General features: G+C 42.0%; 2 protein-coding genes across 4 annotated transcripts; one reads left to right on the top strand and one right to left on the bottom strand.

Moving 5' to 3' along the window:
- Nucleotides 1-53: 53 nt before the first annotated feature.
- On the bottom strand, nucleotides 54-7,647 carry yif1a (Yip1 interacting factor homolog A (S. cerevisiae)). 2 transcript variants are annotated; one of them, XM_023989914.1, is made up of 9 exons: nucleotides 7,585-7,647; nucleotides 7,188-7,230; nucleotides 4,773-5,005; nucleotides 2,749-2,853; nucleotides 1,758-1,836; nucleotides 1,579-1,636; nucleotides 1,250-1,405; nucleotides 1,036-1,129; nucleotides 54-881 (listed from the first exon to the last, which is right to left on the bottom strand). In XM_023989914.1, the coding sequence occupies exons 2-9, from the start codon at nucleotides 7,219-7,221 to the stop codon at nucleotides 723-725; spliced, it is 918 nt and encodes a 305-aa protein (XP_023845682.1). In that variant the 5' UTR covers nucleotides 7,222-7,230; nucleotides 7,585-7,647; the 3' UTR covers nucleotides 54-722. The 2 variants fall into 2 exon arrangements, with proteins under 2 accessions (XP_023845682.1, XP_023845683.1); XM_023989915.1 differs by having other exon boundaries at nucleotides 7,589-7,609.
- Nucleotides 7,648-12,359: 4,712 nt separating this feature from the next.
- LOC111965691 (fos-related antigen 1-like) lies at nucleotides 12,360-18,204 on the top strand. Of its 2 annotated transcripts, none has more exons than XM_023989911.2 (6): nucleotides 12,360-12,609; nucleotides 12,859-13,127; nucleotides 13,691-13,990; nucleotides 14,417-14,674; nucleotides 16,653-16,760; nucleotides 16,926-18,204. In XM_023989911.2, the coding sequence occupies exons 3-6, from the start codon at nucleotides 13,859-13,861 to the stop codon at nucleotides 17,484-17,486; spliced, it is 1,059 nt and encodes a 352-aa protein (XP_023845679.1). In that variant the 5' UTR covers nucleotides 12,360-12,609; nucleotides 12,859-13,127; nucleotides 13,691-13,858; the 3' UTR covers nucleotides 17,487-18,204. The 2 variants fall into 2 exon arrangements, with proteins under 2 accessions (XP_023845679.1, XP_023845680.1); XM_023989912.2 differs by having other exon boundaries at nucleotides 12,859-13,137.
- The last annotated feature ends 6 nt before the right edge of the window (nucleotides 18,205-18,210 follow it).

Raw genomic sequence — 18,210 nt, 5'->3', positions numbered from 1 at the left:
GACAGACARGTTTTCCTTTTAAACATTACATTCAGTTAACAAAACGACAGAGGCATGGTTAAAATTCTATTTTATTTTTACAAAAAAAAAAATGTTCATGCTCCACAAAGTTTAGATAAATAATAAAAAGGGAGGGACTAACAGAAGGCTAAAATGCAGAAGAGGGCACTGGTAGCACATCCTCCAAGTCCCCCCTCTCCCCTGTAACTATTCCCCAGGTCYTTGCTGTAAATGAGTGTGTTCTCAGTCAACTTACCTGGTAAAATAAAAAAATAAGTATCTCAATCATTTTCCATTTAACCACATTGCAACATTTCTGGTAAGCCCAAACGGACAACATATGCAGGAAACTGTAGAGGAAGAACTGGAGTGTGACATCAAAGGTTTATCATAACCATAACTTCCAATTTCATGAATACAAAGCCCTTCTTTCTTTATAAATAAGGTGGCCAAAAATTACTGTCTGTAAAACACTCAGTGACAAGTGATGTCTTGCATACAAAAGTCTCACCTACAGAAGTAAAAAATAAATGGTCATTTTAAGCTTTAACCCACAAGCTGAACACAAGACACAGCTCGATATCTATCATCCTGTTTTCCCTGGCAGATGAGCTGGTATGTAGGTAAATGACACTCGCAAGAGCCAAGTATGTAGAAAGCATCAAAATGTGTTTTTTTTCAATTCGATACTAATGGCCCTCAGGGTCAGACCCCGTACCAGGTCACCTGACCAGATGCGAGGTGAGCCAGTAGATAATGATTGGCTGAAAGGCTGCGGTGGCCACGGTGATGTACAGGCGGAGTCTTGGTTTGGCTGTCGCCCCAGCCCCCATGGAGTCATGGGAGAGAGACGACAGAATCTTCATTTTGAGAGCGCGGACCTGATGGGGCAATCAAAATGCTGTTTAGTCTTAAACAAAGTTTAAAGTAAAATAAACTAATTAAACCATGTCAACTTGCCTACTATCTTGCATTAAGCATGCATTACTAGGTAAGACAATATCTGAAACAGTTCCAGAGTTCTGAAGTACTTACAATGAAAAACATAAGAGCACAAGATGACCAGGTGAGAGCCACGAAGTACCCATCACTGCCAAACAGCAGACCACCCAGCACTGTGAAAATCATCCTAAAACAAAGAATCATCATGCTAAAAAACAGAGGTATCACAGTAATGTGTGAACAAATGTAACAACGTGAGGTTAAAAAATATATATCTTACAGAATGTAGATCTATTGGAGCCCTTACCCCACATATTTGTATCCACTGTAGGCAAAGAGGTCAAAAATTGACAAGTCAGAGTGAACAGAGAGAATGTAGAGACACAGCAACATGACCAAGACCTCTATGACAACCCACACCAAAGCAGTGCTGGCACACAGACCAAGGACCTCTGGACTGAACCTGCCATTGAAGAAGAGACAATAATAATGAGGGAAGTGTTTGTTGATTAAATTTACAAATAGAGACAAATACGGTGTTAATGAAATTAATACATTGTATCTGTAACATTACAGAAATCATATATTTGCTTGGCCATGTTTGTACAGTTGTAAAGAAAAAGTAGTTGAAGTAACCTCTTCTGAATGCCAAGGGCCATCCCAGCTAGCAAAATGTAGGTGATGAAAGCCATTGCTGAAAAACAATACAGTAATAATAAACAAAACAATTCAAAGTGTGTATTCCAATTCAAAAGATTCCGTCGTGAAGGATGAATGATATTAAACATCTTTCTGATATCATAAAATTAACTTACAAGGTATGTAAAGGTCGGGCGCATTCACATCATGCCTGGGTGTGAGAGGAGTGTCCCTGTGGTAACGAACTTCCCAGTCCTATTGACATTACAATATATTTACACCTCATAGAGAAGCCATATAGTTTTTGCTGAACCTAACATTTAATCAGGTCACAGAATGTCTAACAATTTCTCTAAATCTGAGTATGGAACATGTGTGGAAACTGATCAGGCTTGTTAATATAAAATATTGATGAAACACAAATGCAGCGGTCCTTTTTACATCTGTAATCTTCTGTGTGACATCAACATCAAAACACACAAGTGAGGGCCTCCCGGGTGGCGCAGTGGTCTAGGGCACTGCATCGCAGTGCTAGCTGCGCCACCAGAGTCTCTGGGTTCGCGCCCAGGCTCTGTCGCAGCCGGCCGCGACCGGGAGGTCCGTGGGGCGACGCACAATTGGCATAGCGTCGTCCGGGTTAGGGAGGGTTTGGCCGGTAGGGATATCCTTGTCTCATCGCGCTCCAGCGACTCCTGTGGCGGGCCGGGCGCAGTGCGCGCTAACCAAGGGGGCCAGGTACACGGTGTTTCCTCRGACACATTGGTGCGGCTGGCTTCCGGGTTGGAGGCGCGCTGTGTTAAAGAAGCAGTGCGGCTTGGTTGGGTTGTGCTTCGGAGGACGCATGGCTTTCGACCTTCGTCTCTCCCGAGCCCGTACGGGAGTTGTAGCGATGAGACAAGATAGTAATTACTAGCGATTGGATACCACGAAAATTGGGGAGAAAATGGGGTAAAAAATATATATATATATATATAAAAAACACACAAGTGCTAGCCGAGTGATTATSTTGTTTGGAGGCCTGACTATTTGCTCGGCGCAAGAGAACATGAGATGAGACGAAGGTGGAACGCCGAGACTATCTCCATGACCTTGACACACCAGTGTCTGCTACAGTGCTGTTGGGAACATCTGTGGAACATCAAGTGTAAGGARGTGATACTTCATTACCTGATGTGTGTACGGAAACATGAGGAGCAGTAGTTTCTTCATTACATATTTGGAATCGACAGCAAAGAAGTACTTCAGCTTGTTCACAGACACGTACCTGCTGATCTGAAGAGAGAGATTGACAGAGAAATTAATTTGCGCAAAGACGGTTGGCGCAGTCTCATCCAGCATCAAGAGACGGACAGAGACATTTTTCATAATGCTAAGGAACAAACTATGGAAAAGGTCAACATTGGGATCCATCAGACACAAACTGAGCCAAAGTAACAGATGCAGACCAGCTCTAGAACTCATGTGGCTACCTCATGCACGACTAACCCTAACAATCCTACCTTTATCCATATCTGGCTGAAGCATTTTCATGAAAGGATCCTTCGGAAAGTATTTCAGACCCCTTGACTTATTCCACATTTTGTTAGGTTAAAGCTTTATTCAAATGTTTTTTTTTTTTTGTTTGTTTTTTTAAGTTTCCCCCTCAATCAATCAATCTACACACAATACCCCATAATGACAAAACAAAAACTGGTTTAGACAATTCAGCTAATTTATTAAAAAATAAAAATGGAAATATCACATTTACATAAGTATTCAGACCCTTTACTCAGTACTTTGTCAAAGCACCTTTGGCAGTGATTACAACCTCGAGTCTTCTTGGGTATGACGCTACAAGCTTGGCAAACATCTATTTGTGGATTTTCTCTCATTCTTCTCTGCAGATCCTCTCAAGTTCTGTCAGGTTGGATGGGGAGCGTCGGTACACAGCTATTTTCAGGTCTCTCCAGAGATGTTCGATCAGGTTCAAGTCCGGGCTCTGACTAGGCCACTCAAAGACACTTAGAGACTTGTCCCGAAGCCACTCCTTCGATGTCTTGGCTGTGTGCTTAGGGTCATTGTCCTGTTGGAAGGTGAACCTTAACCTGCTCAGGGCCTCAGACTGGGGTGTTCATCAAGGATCTCTGTACTTTGCTCCGTTCATATTTGCCTCGATCCTGACTAGTCTCCCAGTCCCTGCCACTGAAAAACATTCCCACAGCATGATACTGCCACCACTATGCTTCATCGTATGGATGGTGCCAGGTTTCCTCCCATGTGATGCTTGGCATTCAGGCCAAGGAGTTCAATCTTGGTTTCATCAGACCAGAGAATCTTGTTTCTCATGGCTAGTCCCCTTTAGATGCCTTTTGGCAAACTCCTAGCGGGTGGTCATGTACCTTTTACTTAMGAGTGGCTTCCATCTGGGCCACTCTACCAAAAAGGCCTGATTGGTGGAGTGCATCAGAGATGGTTGTCTTTCTGGAAGGTTCTCCCATCTCCAGAGGAACTCTGGAGCTCTGTCAGAGGGACCATTTGGTTCTTGGTCACCTTCCTGACCAAGGCCCTTCTCCCCCCATTGCTCAGTTTGGACGGGTGGCCAGCTCTAGGAAGAGTCTTGGTGGTTCTAAACTTCCATTTAAAAATGATGGAGGTGAATGTGTTCTTGGGGACCTTCAATGCTGCAGACATTTTTTGCATACTTCCCCAGATCTGTGCCTTGACACAATCCTGTCTCAGAGCTTTAGGGACAATTCCTTCGACCTCAAGGCTTGGTTTTTGCTCTAACATGCACTGTCAACTGTGGGACCTTATATAGACAGATGTATGCCTTTCCAAATCATGTCCAATCAATTGAATTTACCACAGGTGGACACCAATCAAGTTGTAGAAACATCTCAAGGATGATCAATGGAAACAGGATGCACCTGAGCTCAATTTCGAGTCCCATAGAAAGGGTCTGAATACTTACGTAAATAAGGTATATGTTTCGAAAAAATMTGTTTTCACTTTGTCATTATGGGGTGTTATTGTATTGTTTCATTTAATCKATTTTAGAATATGGGTGAAAGGTAACAAAATGTGGAAAAAGTGGTCTGAATACTTTCCAAAGGCACTGTACCTACAGCAACTTTAGTGCATTCAGCTGCTAGTTTTTTGGAATGTAGCCATCGTCCTAATGAACATGAGACCAGCCTCTGTGATTCTCTCACCTCCTTGTTAACAATATCCTTTCCCTGGTTGGCCAGGGAAGAGCCATACATCATGGCTGCACTGGCCATTGGGTCAGCAAACAGGTTGTTGACCCCAGCATCCCCTGGTCCTCCAACTGGAGCCCCTCCAATGTTGTATCCAGGAGTGTAATAACTCTGATTGTTCATTGGTGGCGCTGCAGAACTGGTATCTTCAAAGAGGAGAGGGTCCCCTGCACGAGCTCTTGGCTTTGCTACAGAGGGATGAAATGAGATGGAGATTTGTCCCTCTGTAGTATTGTATGACGTCATATTATAAATATTTTGTATTGATAATAAATGTAAAAATGACACTACCTGTCAAAAGTTTGGACACATACTCATTCCAGGGTTTTTCTTTATTTTTAACATGTTCTACATTGTAGAATAATAGTGAAGACATCAAAACTATGAAATAACACATATGGAATCATGTAGTAAGCAACAAAAAAAAGAAGTGTTAAACAAATCAAAATACATTTTATATATTTGAGATTCTTCAAAGTAGCCACCCTTTGCCTTGACAGCTTTGCACACTCTTGGCATTCTCTCAACCAGCTTCGTGAGGTAGACACCTGGAATGCATTTCAATTAACAGGTGTGCCTTGTTAATTTGTGGAATTTCTTTCCTTCTTAATGCTTTTGAGCCAATCAGTTGTGTTGTGACAAGGTAGGGGTGGTATACAGAAGATAGCCCTATTTGGTAAAAGATCAAGTCTATATATTATGGCAAGAACAGTTCAAATAAGCAAAGAGAAACGACAGTCCATCATTACTTTAAAGACATGAAGGTCAATCCGGAATATTTCAAGAACTTTGAAAGTTTCTTCAAGTGCAGTCACAAAAACAATCAAGCGCTATGATGAAAGTTCATTAGAGTTACCAGGCTCAGAAATTGCAGTCCAAATAAATGTGTCAGAGTTCAAGTACAGACACATCTCAACATCAACTGTTCATAGGAGACTTCGTGAATCAGGCCTTTATGGTAAAATTGCTGCAAATAAACCACTACTACAGGACACCAATAAGAAGAGACTTGCTTTGGCCAAGAAACATGAGCAATGGACATTAGACCAGTGGAAATGTGTCCTTTGGTCTGGAGTCCAAATTGGAGATTTTTGGATCCAACCACCGTGTCTGTGAGACGCGGTGTGGGTGAAGGGATGATCTCTGCATGTGTACTTCCCACCGTAAAGCATGGAGGAGGAGGTGTTATGGTGTGTGGGTGCTTTGCTGGTGACACTGTCTGATTTACTTAGCCATTCTGGTTAAGTGTGCCTTAAATTCTTAAACAGAATTCTGCAGCGATACGCCATACCATCTGGTTTGCGCTCAGTGGGACTATCATTTGTTTTTCAACAGAACAATGACCCAACACACCTCCAGGCTGTGTAAGGGCTATTTGACCAAGGAGAGTGATTGAGTGCTGCATTAGATGACCTGGCCTCCACAATCCCCCGACCTCAACCATATTGAGATGGTTTCGGGTGAGTCGGACTGCAGAGTGAKGGAAAAGCAGCCAACAAGTGCTCAGCATATGTGGGAACTCCTTTAAGAATGTTGGAAAAGCATTCCTGGTGAAGCTGGTTGAGAGAATGCCAAYAGTGTGCAAAGCTGTCATCAAGGCAAAGGGTGGCTATTTGATTTGTTTAACACTTTTTTGGTTTCTACATGATTCCATGTGTTATTTCATAGTTGATCTATGGTCTTCACTATTATTCCACAATGTATAAACGCTCTCTAATATGGAGGCGGAGTTGAGTTTTGATGACTGGTCTCTGGATCTGTTAGCAACAACATTTTGTCACCATAAATCGATTCTTCTAAAGACCTACATTTTGAAAACGTTTACCTGTACCTATGTTTGTCCTGTACAACTGCGGTCCTTCCGCGAGGTGCTGAAATTCATACTTTTAACTTTTTGCGAAWACAACCGACATTTTCCTCGTTGCTCATACTACCTAAACAGAGATTAAATTGTTTCAGTGCAATCTGGGATCATTGGGACGTCAACGGAATTTTTTTAAATCGGTGGTTGTATTCGCTAAAAGTTTTTATTTTAAGTATTAATTTCGGCACCCCGCGTAAGGAACGCACTTGTACGGAACAAAGATACCGTTAAGCGTTTTCAGAATCGACTGATGGTGACTCAATGTTGTTGCTAGCAAATTCCGCGACCAGTCATGAAAACCCAACTCAGCATCCATATAAGAGAATGGATTTGAGCCGGGGTTCCTCAACTATGGTGGAACATGACAATACTGAGTCCCAAAGCAATTATGAGATTCAAAAAGTGACAATAATGAGTATTCAACCTGTAGCATGATGCAATGACAGCCTTGCTTGCCTAACTAGCTAGCTCCAGAGAACATTTTAGCTGTAACTAACGTTACTTACCACTTGCTCTGTAACCATGATGTGGAAGGTCCATTGTAAACAGCTGTTCAAAAATAGAAACACAATATTCTGGTTTGATAACAGCCTGCAACGCTCCTTCATACGTTGCTGGATCTTCACATCAAGTAACGTTAATTAACTAGCTATTTTCAATGCTGTACACTAACGTCACTAGCTAGCCAGCTATAGCTGGTTTCTCTTGCTAGTTCGCTGTGTGCTAGCTAACTGAGAGATGGTTAGTTTTTGCCACCATTTCTGTGAGAACAATTGACAGTTAATTAAAGTAGAATAACATATATCAACGTATATAATCATATAAAAAAATTATAATAACACTATGACTTAGTTACTCATGGAATAAAATATAAACTATTTAAAAAGCTCAAACTTCACCTACCTACGTATGCTGGTGCTTCGTAGAACCCGCCCCTTTTACTTTACCGTAACCTATTATTGGTCTCCTTCTCTGCCTGCGTGGCAGCTTGGATAACCATTTGGCTATCTGGGATCCTTGGGACGTCCCAACTCTGACGTTACCCCTTATTTTTTTCACCTTTATTTAACCAGGTAGGCAAGTTGAGAACAAGTTCTCATTTGCAACTGTGACCTGGCCAAGATAAAGCATAGCAATTCGACACATACAACCAAACACAGAGTTACACATGGAATAAACAAAACATACAGTCAATAATACAGTAGAAAAAATAGGTCTAAATAAAATGTGAGCAAATGAGGTGAGATAAGGGAGGTTAAAGGCAAAAAGGGTCATGGTGGCGAGGTAAATACAATATACAAGTAAAACACTGGAATGGTAGATTTGCAGTGGAAGACTGTGCAAAGTAGAAATAGAAACAATGGGGTGCAAAGGAGCAAAATAAATAAATAAATACAGTAGGGGAAGAGGTAGTTGTTTAGGCTAAATATAGATGGGCTATGTACAGGTGCAGTCATCTGTGAGCTGCTCTGACAGCTGGTGCTTAAAGCTAGTGAAGGAGATAAGTGTTTCCAGCTTCAGAGATTTTTGCAGTTCGTTCCAGTCATTGGCACCAGAGAACTGGAAGGAAAGACGACCAAGGAGGAATTGGCTTTTGGGGGTGACCAGTAAATATACCTGCTGGAGCGCGTGCTACGAGTGGGTGCTGCTATGGTGACCAGTGAGCTGAGTAAGGTGGGGCGTTACCTACAGAGACTTGTAGAATAACTGTAGCCAGTGGGTTTTGTTGACGTGTATGAAGCGAGGGCTACCAAGAGAGTATGTACAGGTCGCAAGTGGGTGTAGTGTATTTTTTTTATTTTTTATTTTACCGTTATTTTACCAGGTATTTGACTGAGAACACGTTCTCATTGCAGCAACGACCTGGGGAATAGTTACAGGGAGAGGAGGTGGATGAATGAGCCAATTGTAAACTGGATTATTAGGTGGACCGTGATGGTTGAGGGCCAGATTGGGAATTTAGCCAGGACACCGGGGTTAACACCCCTACTCATTACGTAAGTGGCCATGGGATCTTTAATGACCTCAGAGAGTCAGGACACCCGTTTAACTCCCATCCGAAAGACGGCACCCTACACAGAGCAGTGTCCCCAATCACTGCCCTGGGGCATTGGGATCTTTGTTTAGACAGAGGAAAGAGTGCCTCCTACTGGCCCTCCAACACCACTTCCAGCAGCACCTGGGTCTCCCATCCAGGGGACTGACCAGGACCAAACCCTGCTTAGCTTCAGAAGCAAGCCAGCAGTGGTGTGCAGGGTGGTATGCTGCTGGCATGGGGCTTTGGTGACAAAACGGATGGCACTGTGATAGACTGCATCCAGTTTGTTGAGTAGAGTGTTGGAGGCTATTTTATAGATGACATCACCGAGTCGAGGATTGTAGGATGGTCAGTTTTTACGAGGGTATGTTTGGCAGCATGAGTGAAGGATGCTTTGTTGCGATATAGGAAGCGATTCTAGATTTAATTTTGGATTGGAGATGCTAATGTGAGTCTGGAAGGAGAGTTTACAGTCTAACCAGACACCTAGGTATTTGTAGTTGTCCACGTATTCTAAGTCAGAGCCYTCCAGAGTAGTGATGCTGGACGGGCGAGCAGGTGCGGGCAGTGATCGGTTGAATAGCATGCATTTAGTTTTAATTGCATTTAAGAGCAGTTGGAGGCCACAGAAGGAGAGTTGTATGGCATTGAAGCTCGTCTGGAGGWTAGTTAACACAGTGTCTAAAGAGGGGCCAGAAGTATACAGAATGGTGTCGTCTGCGTAGAGGTGTATCAGAGAATCACCAGCAGCAAGAGCAACATCATTGATGTATACAGAGAAGAGAGTCGGCCCGAGGATTGAACCCTGTGGCACCCCCATAGAGACTGCCAGAGGTCCGGACAACAGGCCCTCCGATTTGACACACTGAACTCTATCAGAGAAGTAGTTGGTAGACCAGGCGAGGCAATCATTTGAGAAACCAAGGCTGTCGAGTCTGCCAATAAGAATGTGGTGATTGACAAGAGTCGAAAGCCTTGGCCAGGTCGATGAATACGGCTGCGCAGTAATGTCTCTTATCGATGGCGGTTGTGATGTCATTTAGGACCTTGAGCGTGGCTGAGYTGCACCCATGACCAGCTCTGAAACCAGATTGCATAGCGGAGAAGGTACGGTGGGATTCGAAATGGTCGGTGATCTGTTTGTTAGCTTGGCTTTCGAAGACCTTAGAAAGACAGGGTAGGATAGATATAGGTCTGTAGCAGTTTGGGTCTAGAGTGTCACCCCCTTTGAAGAGGGGGATGACCACGGGAGATTTCCAATCTTTAGGAATCTCAGACGATATGAAAGAGAGATTGAACAGGCTAGTAATAGGGGTTGCAACAATTTTGGCAGATAATTTTAGAAAGAGAGGGTCCAGATTGTCTAGCCCGGCTGATTTGTAGGGGTCCAGATTTTGCAGCTCTTTCAGAACATCAGCTATCTAGATTTGGGTGAAGGAGAAATGGTGGGGGCTTTTGCGGGTTGCTGTCGAGGGTGCCGGGCAGTTGACCGGGGTAGGGGTAGCCAGGTGGAAAGCATGGTCAGCCGTAGAGAAATGCTTACTGAAATTCTCAATTATAGTGGATTTATCGGTGGTGACAGTGTTTCCTAGCCTCAGAGCAGTGGGCAGCTGGGAGGAGGTGCTCTTATTCTCCATGGACTTTACAGTGTTCCAGAACTTTTTTGAGTTAGTACTACAGGATGCAAATTTCTGTTTGAAAAAGCTAACCTTAGCTTTCCTAACTGCCTGTGTATATTTGTTCCTAACTTCCCTGAAAAGTTGCATATCACGGGGGCTATTCGATGCTAATGCAGAACGCCACAGGATGTTTTTGTGCTGGTCAAGGGCAGACAGGTCTGGAGTGAACCAAGGACTATATCTATTCCTAGTTCTACATTTTTTGAATGGGGCATGCTTATTTAAGATGGTGAGGAAGGCACTTTTAAAGAATAGCCAGGCATCATCTACTGACGGGATGAGGTCAATGTCATTCCAGGATACCCCGGCCAGGTCGATTAGAAAGGCTTGCTCGCAGAAGTGATTTAGGGAGCGTTTGACAGTGATGAGTTGATTATTGTGATTACAGTGATTATTGAAGTTAACATTTACCTAAGAAAAGTAACAAATATATATAACAAAAAGCCATTGTAAACACAGTGTTGCTTTACATAAAACCAAATTACAGTGCACTATTCATCTGGCTAACTTTAGTTTTATAGAAGGTAGGCCATGTTGTCTTCTGAAAGAAACAGTGACTCATGGTGACTAATTAAATACACTTGGTAACTGTGAAGGTTATTACTTGTAATCTGATACATAATCAAATGAACAACATATCAACAAAACATTATTTATCAAAGGTACAACAAAAAGACAGGGAAYTTACTCATCCATATTAGATGTTAGTGTGTATGGTAGGAGATTGCATGTGTGTGTGTTATGGGGGATTGGATGAGTAGGTGTATGTGATGTGGCATACGAAAAAAACATGAAGACTTAGAAAATGCATCTGGGTGTGTAATGTGCATGGTTGTACCACTGTAGCTACCTCTGCATGTATATGTAGTCTACGTCTGTGATGCATCAATGATGCATGTCTGAGTCAATTGGTGTGAAAAAAAATCCCGGGCCGGCCAGCATGTTGTGGCATGTCATATAGAGACAGAAACGGTGTGTCATCACGGCATTCCAGAGGCATTAAGTCATCTTCACCTTCCCCTATATTCTCATTCAACATGAGGTGATGAGGTGTCATTCATATAGTATGCCACAGAGAGAGAAGTGCACGTGTCCCCACAAAAATAAATAATACAGGAAAAGTAAACCTGAAAAGAAGGAAGTGAACGTAATATTAGGTCACTGTGATGCATAAGACAAAAATGCGATGCTTTAGAAATCTGTCGTTCTGCCCCTGAACAAGGCAGTTAACCCACTGTTGCTAGGCCGTCATTGTAAATAAGAATTTGTTCTTAACTGACTTGCCTAGGTAAAGGTTAAATAAAAATAAAATAAATCAAATGTGAAAATCTTTCACTTTCACGCATTGCGATGTTGGTGAGTGCCAAAAACAACAGTAAGAGCAAAATGGCTCAAATGATAAAGACGATGATAAAACAGTCATGATTCACTGTATCTTCAATACATATCAATTTATCATAATGCATGCTGCTACGTTTTAGCCTTATTCTATATCCTAAGAGACAAGCTGGTATAAATTGCAACTGAATCCTACAGTAGGCTATGTATTGGCTTCGATAATACTCGGTAGTTATTCACAAAAGATGAGTCAACCATGGCGGGAACTCAACCCCAATAGAGCCATAAGGGAGAGCAGGGACTGCAGCTGTTCAGTGATATCGCCACTACTAGAGAAACGGTGGCAGTCGCTGCACATTTAGGATTTAAGTATTTTTATGGAAGCTTTTGACAGTAGGCTACATAGAAAACCGCCAGCTACTGACACTGCCAAAGACAGTTGAAACAGATGGAGAAATAATTCACATTCTGCGTTCACACAGGCAAACCAAATTCTGATATTTTTGCCATTAATTGGTATTTTGACCAATCACATCACAGCTTTTCCAGAGCTGATCTGATTGGTCATAAGACCAATTAGTGAAAACGCCTGTCTAAACGCAGCCAAAGTGTCATTCGGCTGACTGACCTCCTTCAGGCACCGTTCCCTAGATTTATGTGGTCAAGAAAAAGAAAGTGGATGCAAAGTATGGGGCAGAAACTTGTAGATTTCAAAGAGGGCGTGGTTTCCGCTTCTGTTATGGGTTAGCTGACAACATCAACAAAACGATACGCACAGTTTCAATTGGGCAGATGTCCGTGTCCGTGAGTTGTTGTGATTCTGGATTGCCAGATAGCTACCAACAATGACAAGAAACTACCATGTGGGGAATCGTACGTGAGGCATTTAAACCGGTTTAAGCTTGTTCTTGATACCACGTTTTGATTTGAGGTGTTTTGACTGATTTAATGTCTGCTAATATGGCTAAAATTCGCACGCTAGCTAACCAACAACTAACAATGTATTTGAGACAAGTGGTCATTGTGCAAACGTCTTTTTATGTTTTCATTAAACATTGGAGACGAAATCTATAGTTTACATGTTGTCACATCTAAGCCAACCCCATCTGTTTTGCTCCATAGTTTTGTAGGTTCAGGAGCTGAAGAAATTCGTATTGGCCCCTAAGACCTTCACAAACTTTTACAGATGCACAATTAAGAGCGTCCTGTCCATAGTAAGGCAACTGCACCGCCCGCAACCGCAGGGCTCTCCAGTGGGTGGCGCGGTCAGCCCAACGCATCACCGGGGGACACATACAGCACCCGATGTCACAGGAAGGCGAAAAATATCATGAAGGACATCAACCAACCGAGTCACGGCCTGTTCACCCCTCTATCATCCAGAAGGCGAGGTCAGTACAGGTGCGTGAAAGCTGGGACCGAGACTGGAAAACAGCTTCTACTGTATTTTAGTCAATGTCACAACGACATTGCTCATCCTAATATTTCTTAATTCCATTATTTTACTTTTAGATTTGTGTGTATTGTTGTGAATTGTTAGATACTACTGCACTCTTGGYGCTAGGAACACAAGCCTTTCGCTACACCCGCAATAACATCTGCTAAATATGTGTATGTGACCAATACAATTTGATTTGATTTAAACAACCAAACTGTCAATGAGGATTCCCGGGAACACTTGCTGGAGGAAACTCACCATATATGGCCAAATACGTCATTAGCACGTGGTCAGTTACACGCCGAAAACCAGACAACACCATTTCCAGTAATTTGGGAGGGGCGTGGAGAAACTATAGTATTGGTTTGGGCTTTTATAATTCTACGATCACTCTATACTTTTCAGTCCAACTGGAATGATCAATGTAAGTAAGGAGTAATTTACATTTATTTGAGCGAATTTAGTCATATACAAGAACAAGCTTTTCATTAGCAGTTTCCTTCTTCCCCTTTTCAGGTTACATATTTTCGGATCCTACCAACTTCCCGCAATAAGGAGGGTTTCCCCAAGGTTTGAATACTGAACGTGACACTACTCGAACACTTCATTCACTTCACCGCTTGCTCTTCATAAAACTCCTCTGGATTACTTTGCACTCATCGGGATAGCAGTTCACAATCAAAGATGTACCGGAACTTTGGGGACATGGGCCGCGGAGGCAGCTCTACGTACCCCAACAGCGACTCTGGGCCCCCACACACCGCATCGAGCGCTGTATCCCAGGACACCAGCACTTCAACCACTCAACAACATCAGGTAGGCGGCACACATGGGCTATGTTGATAAACTTTAATAAGAGTAATACATTATAAAATGTTTAAAGTTTCCCCCCGATATTTATATTGCTTAATAGTATTAATTGCAGAATATATTAATAATAGAGTAGTAATGGAATAATAATGACATAATGTAGTAGGCTAATAATTGTATTATAGSCATGGTGTAAGTCTGATTACCATTGTCTGATTGTGGGCTTATGTTGAATTGATACACGTGATGGATGTATTTAACCATTAATTCTCAGTCTATCAAAACTGTTGCCTTTATGTCCTGATACATCCATGTCAAATATCTGGTTCAAAATAATAGTTTTGCTTTAAATCCTTCTGCTTGTCAATCTCTTTACGCTAATCTCGCTCTCTTTTGCTCTCATTCTTTTTTTTTTGCTCTCGCTCTCTTCAGAAGTTCACTGTGGCAGGAGGCAGTCAGTTTGTTCCCAGTCTCAACGACATCACTTCCAACCAAGACCTCCAGTGGTTGGTCCAGCCCTCCCTCATCGGTCCAGCTGGCCCCTCATGGCCTCCACGTCCTCCTTGCCCACCTGTAGCAGGAATGAGGTCCTTCAACCCCTCACCTTCCCAACCACACCTTTACAGACCAGGGGTCATAAGGGCTGCGGCAAGTTCCGGAAGCACGACCAGACGCAGGAACGATGAACATGTAAGAATATGTTTCGTCTTTAGCCAGCAGAGTGTAAAACTCTTAATTCAAAAGGTAGGTAGGCATTGTGCCAGAATGTCGGTGGATATTTGACCAAAATGCAGATGAATCGTAAGGTCACTTATCACAACATGCATTTCGAAGAGGTGGTTGTCTTTGAAGAGGTATAGTTTAGTAGGCCCAAGTGCTGAGTGATTAGTACTTTTTGAAGTTGGTTCGGATTCAGTTCGATTATAAAACAAAATCTCATGTTTTGTGTGGGCTGAATGCTTTAACACTGAATAAACCAGTTAATAAAAGTCCCATGATGGTTGTGACTGCCCATTACGGCTTATCACTTATTAATCATCATTTATTCACATAACTTTACTTTAATATACTTTAATAAAATATTTGTTTTATTTGAAGACTTGATTATTTCATTCTGAGTCATCTCATCTCTAGAGCTGCTGCCTATGCTGTGACAAAATCACTATTTTAATAGTTCTTCGAAATAAATAAGGCATACTTTGACTGCTGAATACCAACTATCAATCACTTAGATCAAGGTTTCCCAAACTCGGGCCCTGACTTAAATCATGTATTTTCAAGCTCGCAAAGCAACTGCTTTCTAGCCCTCTCGATCGCGCATTCTCTCTTCTGTCTCCATGTCTGCTCCACTCAGACCAGACAAGTTTAAGCAGGAGCACAATGGATTATGGTCATTCTAGTTAATTACAACATTTTCTGAGCTAAACTGTAGAATATTGGCCTGGTGGAAACTACACCTCCCTACATCGGACAGTTAAGGCTTCATCTGATTTATCTCTACAGAAACCGCACATCCAGCTCACAGAAAAAAAACGAACAAAATGGAATTCAAATAATTGAACTGACTTCCGTCAATTAGTTCTTTAAAAAATATATACTTTTCGGTTAATCGCTCTGCACTAGTAGACCATTTTCCGTGTAGTTGTCTTATTAATAATGCTACACTGGATACAGAGAGGCTTAGAATTCCAGTGCTTCGTTGGGACTGAGAGGGGCATGGAAAATGGCAACTAGAGACTTCACAGAGGTGTAGAGACGGATGGCTGAGTCGGTGTCAGTAGTGAGTAATATCCTGTAGTGTCTGTGACTGACTTATACTTCTGACATGGCAGTGAGACATTACCACACACCCATTCTGTCTGATAGGATGAAAAATGAAATTACAGAAACAAATATTCCTGAAAATTTGGAAATTCCAGATGATGCCGAGGTTGACCACATCTGTTTTGGTTGACACCTAGGCCTATGTACTTTGGAACAGCTATGTACACTGACCTGCTTTATAATTGTTTGAGAAATGCCGCTCATTTGACGTTAGTGACTTAATAGGCTAAGTGCTAGAAAATATGAGAGTTTTTATCAGCCTGTTTTGATTTTGAGAAAATATATCTGACGTGCGGGTTCACAAAATGTAAGACGGCAACACATCAAGTAATTATCAAATTGCTTAACTACTACTAGTAGTATGTTTTTGTTTTCCTTGAGGGTATATGCTTTTTATACCCGTTGGCTATCATTTACACTTCCAGAATGTGTGGTTGATTGAGCATGATGGGATGGGAAATGGGCTATCATGTGACTCAGTGGGGCAAGTCATATGACTCATACCTGAGTCACAACGGGGGTCTGAGTGAATCATCATAATACAGGGGCGGGAAAAATTGGATGAACAGAAACAAATAACTGGAAAAAATGTTAAATTAAATTGGAGGAAGGGCGTGACAAAAGGCTCAGATGTTACAAAATGCCGTTGTGAAAGTTTGAATGTAGTGACTCAGTTTATACACAAGGTGGTAGTATTTCACAACTAAACACATTTTAGTGATCTGCTATTTAGTGCAGTCCCCTTCAATTGAGTTGAGCTAGATGTCTTTCAAGTTCTAGTACATTTTTGTCAAACTTATTGGTACTTTTTTCATAGTCATCAAATGTCTTTCTCTCACTTTAGTTGTCCCCAGAGGAGTTGGCAAGACGCAGAATAAGGAGGGAGCGTAACAAACAGGCAGCTGCCAAGTGTCGTAACCGCCGACGTGAGCTGACAGACACGCTGCAAAGCGTAAGTTTAATTTGAAGAGGCTTATTAACATATTTCTTAACGTTTTGTAAATCATATCACCCGTTTATAAGACACTCACATTTAATGTTTTAACTACTGGGTTTTTGTGCCAATTGGAAAAATAAATASATTGACAATACAACCCTAACCTTTTCTCTTTCTTAGGAGACAGACGAGTTGGAAGTTAAAAAGTCCCATCTGCAGAAGGAGATTGCTCAACTACAGAAGGACAAAGAAAAGCTAGAGTTGGTCATAGAGGCCCACCGTCCCATTTGCAAGATCCAGGACTCTGACTCGGATTCTGACCCGAGCTCAGGGCTTCCCTCATTAGGAATTAAAATCGAGCCTGTGGACCTACCACGGTCCTCAGTAAAGAGCCAATCAAAGATTAAGAAGCCCAAACCCCAAATTATTATCCCTGCTCGTCCTGTGACATCCTTTACCGTCCCCATAGAATCTGAGTCCCTTCACACCCCAATTCTTATTTCTACTCCATCTCTTACTCCTTTCATGGCTAGTCTGGTCTTCAGTTATCCCTCTGGCTCTCTAGACTCCAGTTCCACTAGTTCATCCCAGGCTCTACCGCCTCTGCCATCTTCCTCTCAACAGGATGTGGCCCAGCAGTCTCGAAACCCCCAGCCCTGTAGTATTGCCCATCGCCGTAGCAGCAGCAGTGGGGACCAATCAGATCACTCCCTAAACTCCCCTACCATCTTCACACTGTGATTTAACGGGCCTCCATGTTGGGAAAGACTGAGTGACAACACTGACGGTTATGAAGATGACGACGATTATGACAACGACATGGGTGACCTACAAAAGCTAACACACTGACACTCACAAGGCATTATGGTGACGCAAACGACTCATATTTAAAGGATTGTATTGTTACACAATTTTTTTGTTTTCCCTGATGCATTTAACTTCTGACTAACTACGGTATATGTGTTATGCTCAAAACCCAAGAGGTAGAATTGTGCAAATGTTCAAACAAAAATGCATCAACTTTGTGCACTTTGTCAATAATGGTGATATTTTTGCATTTGAAATGTAGCAACCACATCAATTTACTGAAGCCTTACATGTTCTGTATGAACACTGGCCTTTATTACCTGTAACAACATGCTAATAAACACGTTGGTTTTGTTTTAGGATAATCATACGTGCATGCCAAGTGGTAATCTTTCTCATGTATGCTATCTTTTATGTAAAAAATGTATACATATTGTATCTTTAATACAATAGAATTTATTTCATTTATGCAAAACCGCATTATTCTGGGAACATTTTCAAGACAACTAAGGCAGGACCATGGGAGTAAATATAGAATATATATATAGACATGTATTTGATCGTGTAGTGTATATTTTTGATAATGTGTCTCTTTTGACTGTGGGTTTAGTGGGCAGTTTGATGTGATCTTACAAAGCTGTACAATAAAAGAGACTAT

Source organism: Salvelinus sp. IW2-2015, linkage group LG6.2, assembly GCF_002910315.2.
Source record: "Salvelinus sp. IW2-2015 linkage group LG6.2, ASM291031v2, whole genome shotgun sequence".
In the NCBI taxonomy this organism is placed as follows: domain Eukaryota; kingdom Metazoa; phylum Chordata; class Actinopteri; order Salmoniformes; family Salmonidae; genus Salvelinus; species Salvelinus sp. IW2-2015.
This window is presented reverse-complemented; position numbering and strand designations above follow the sequence as displayed.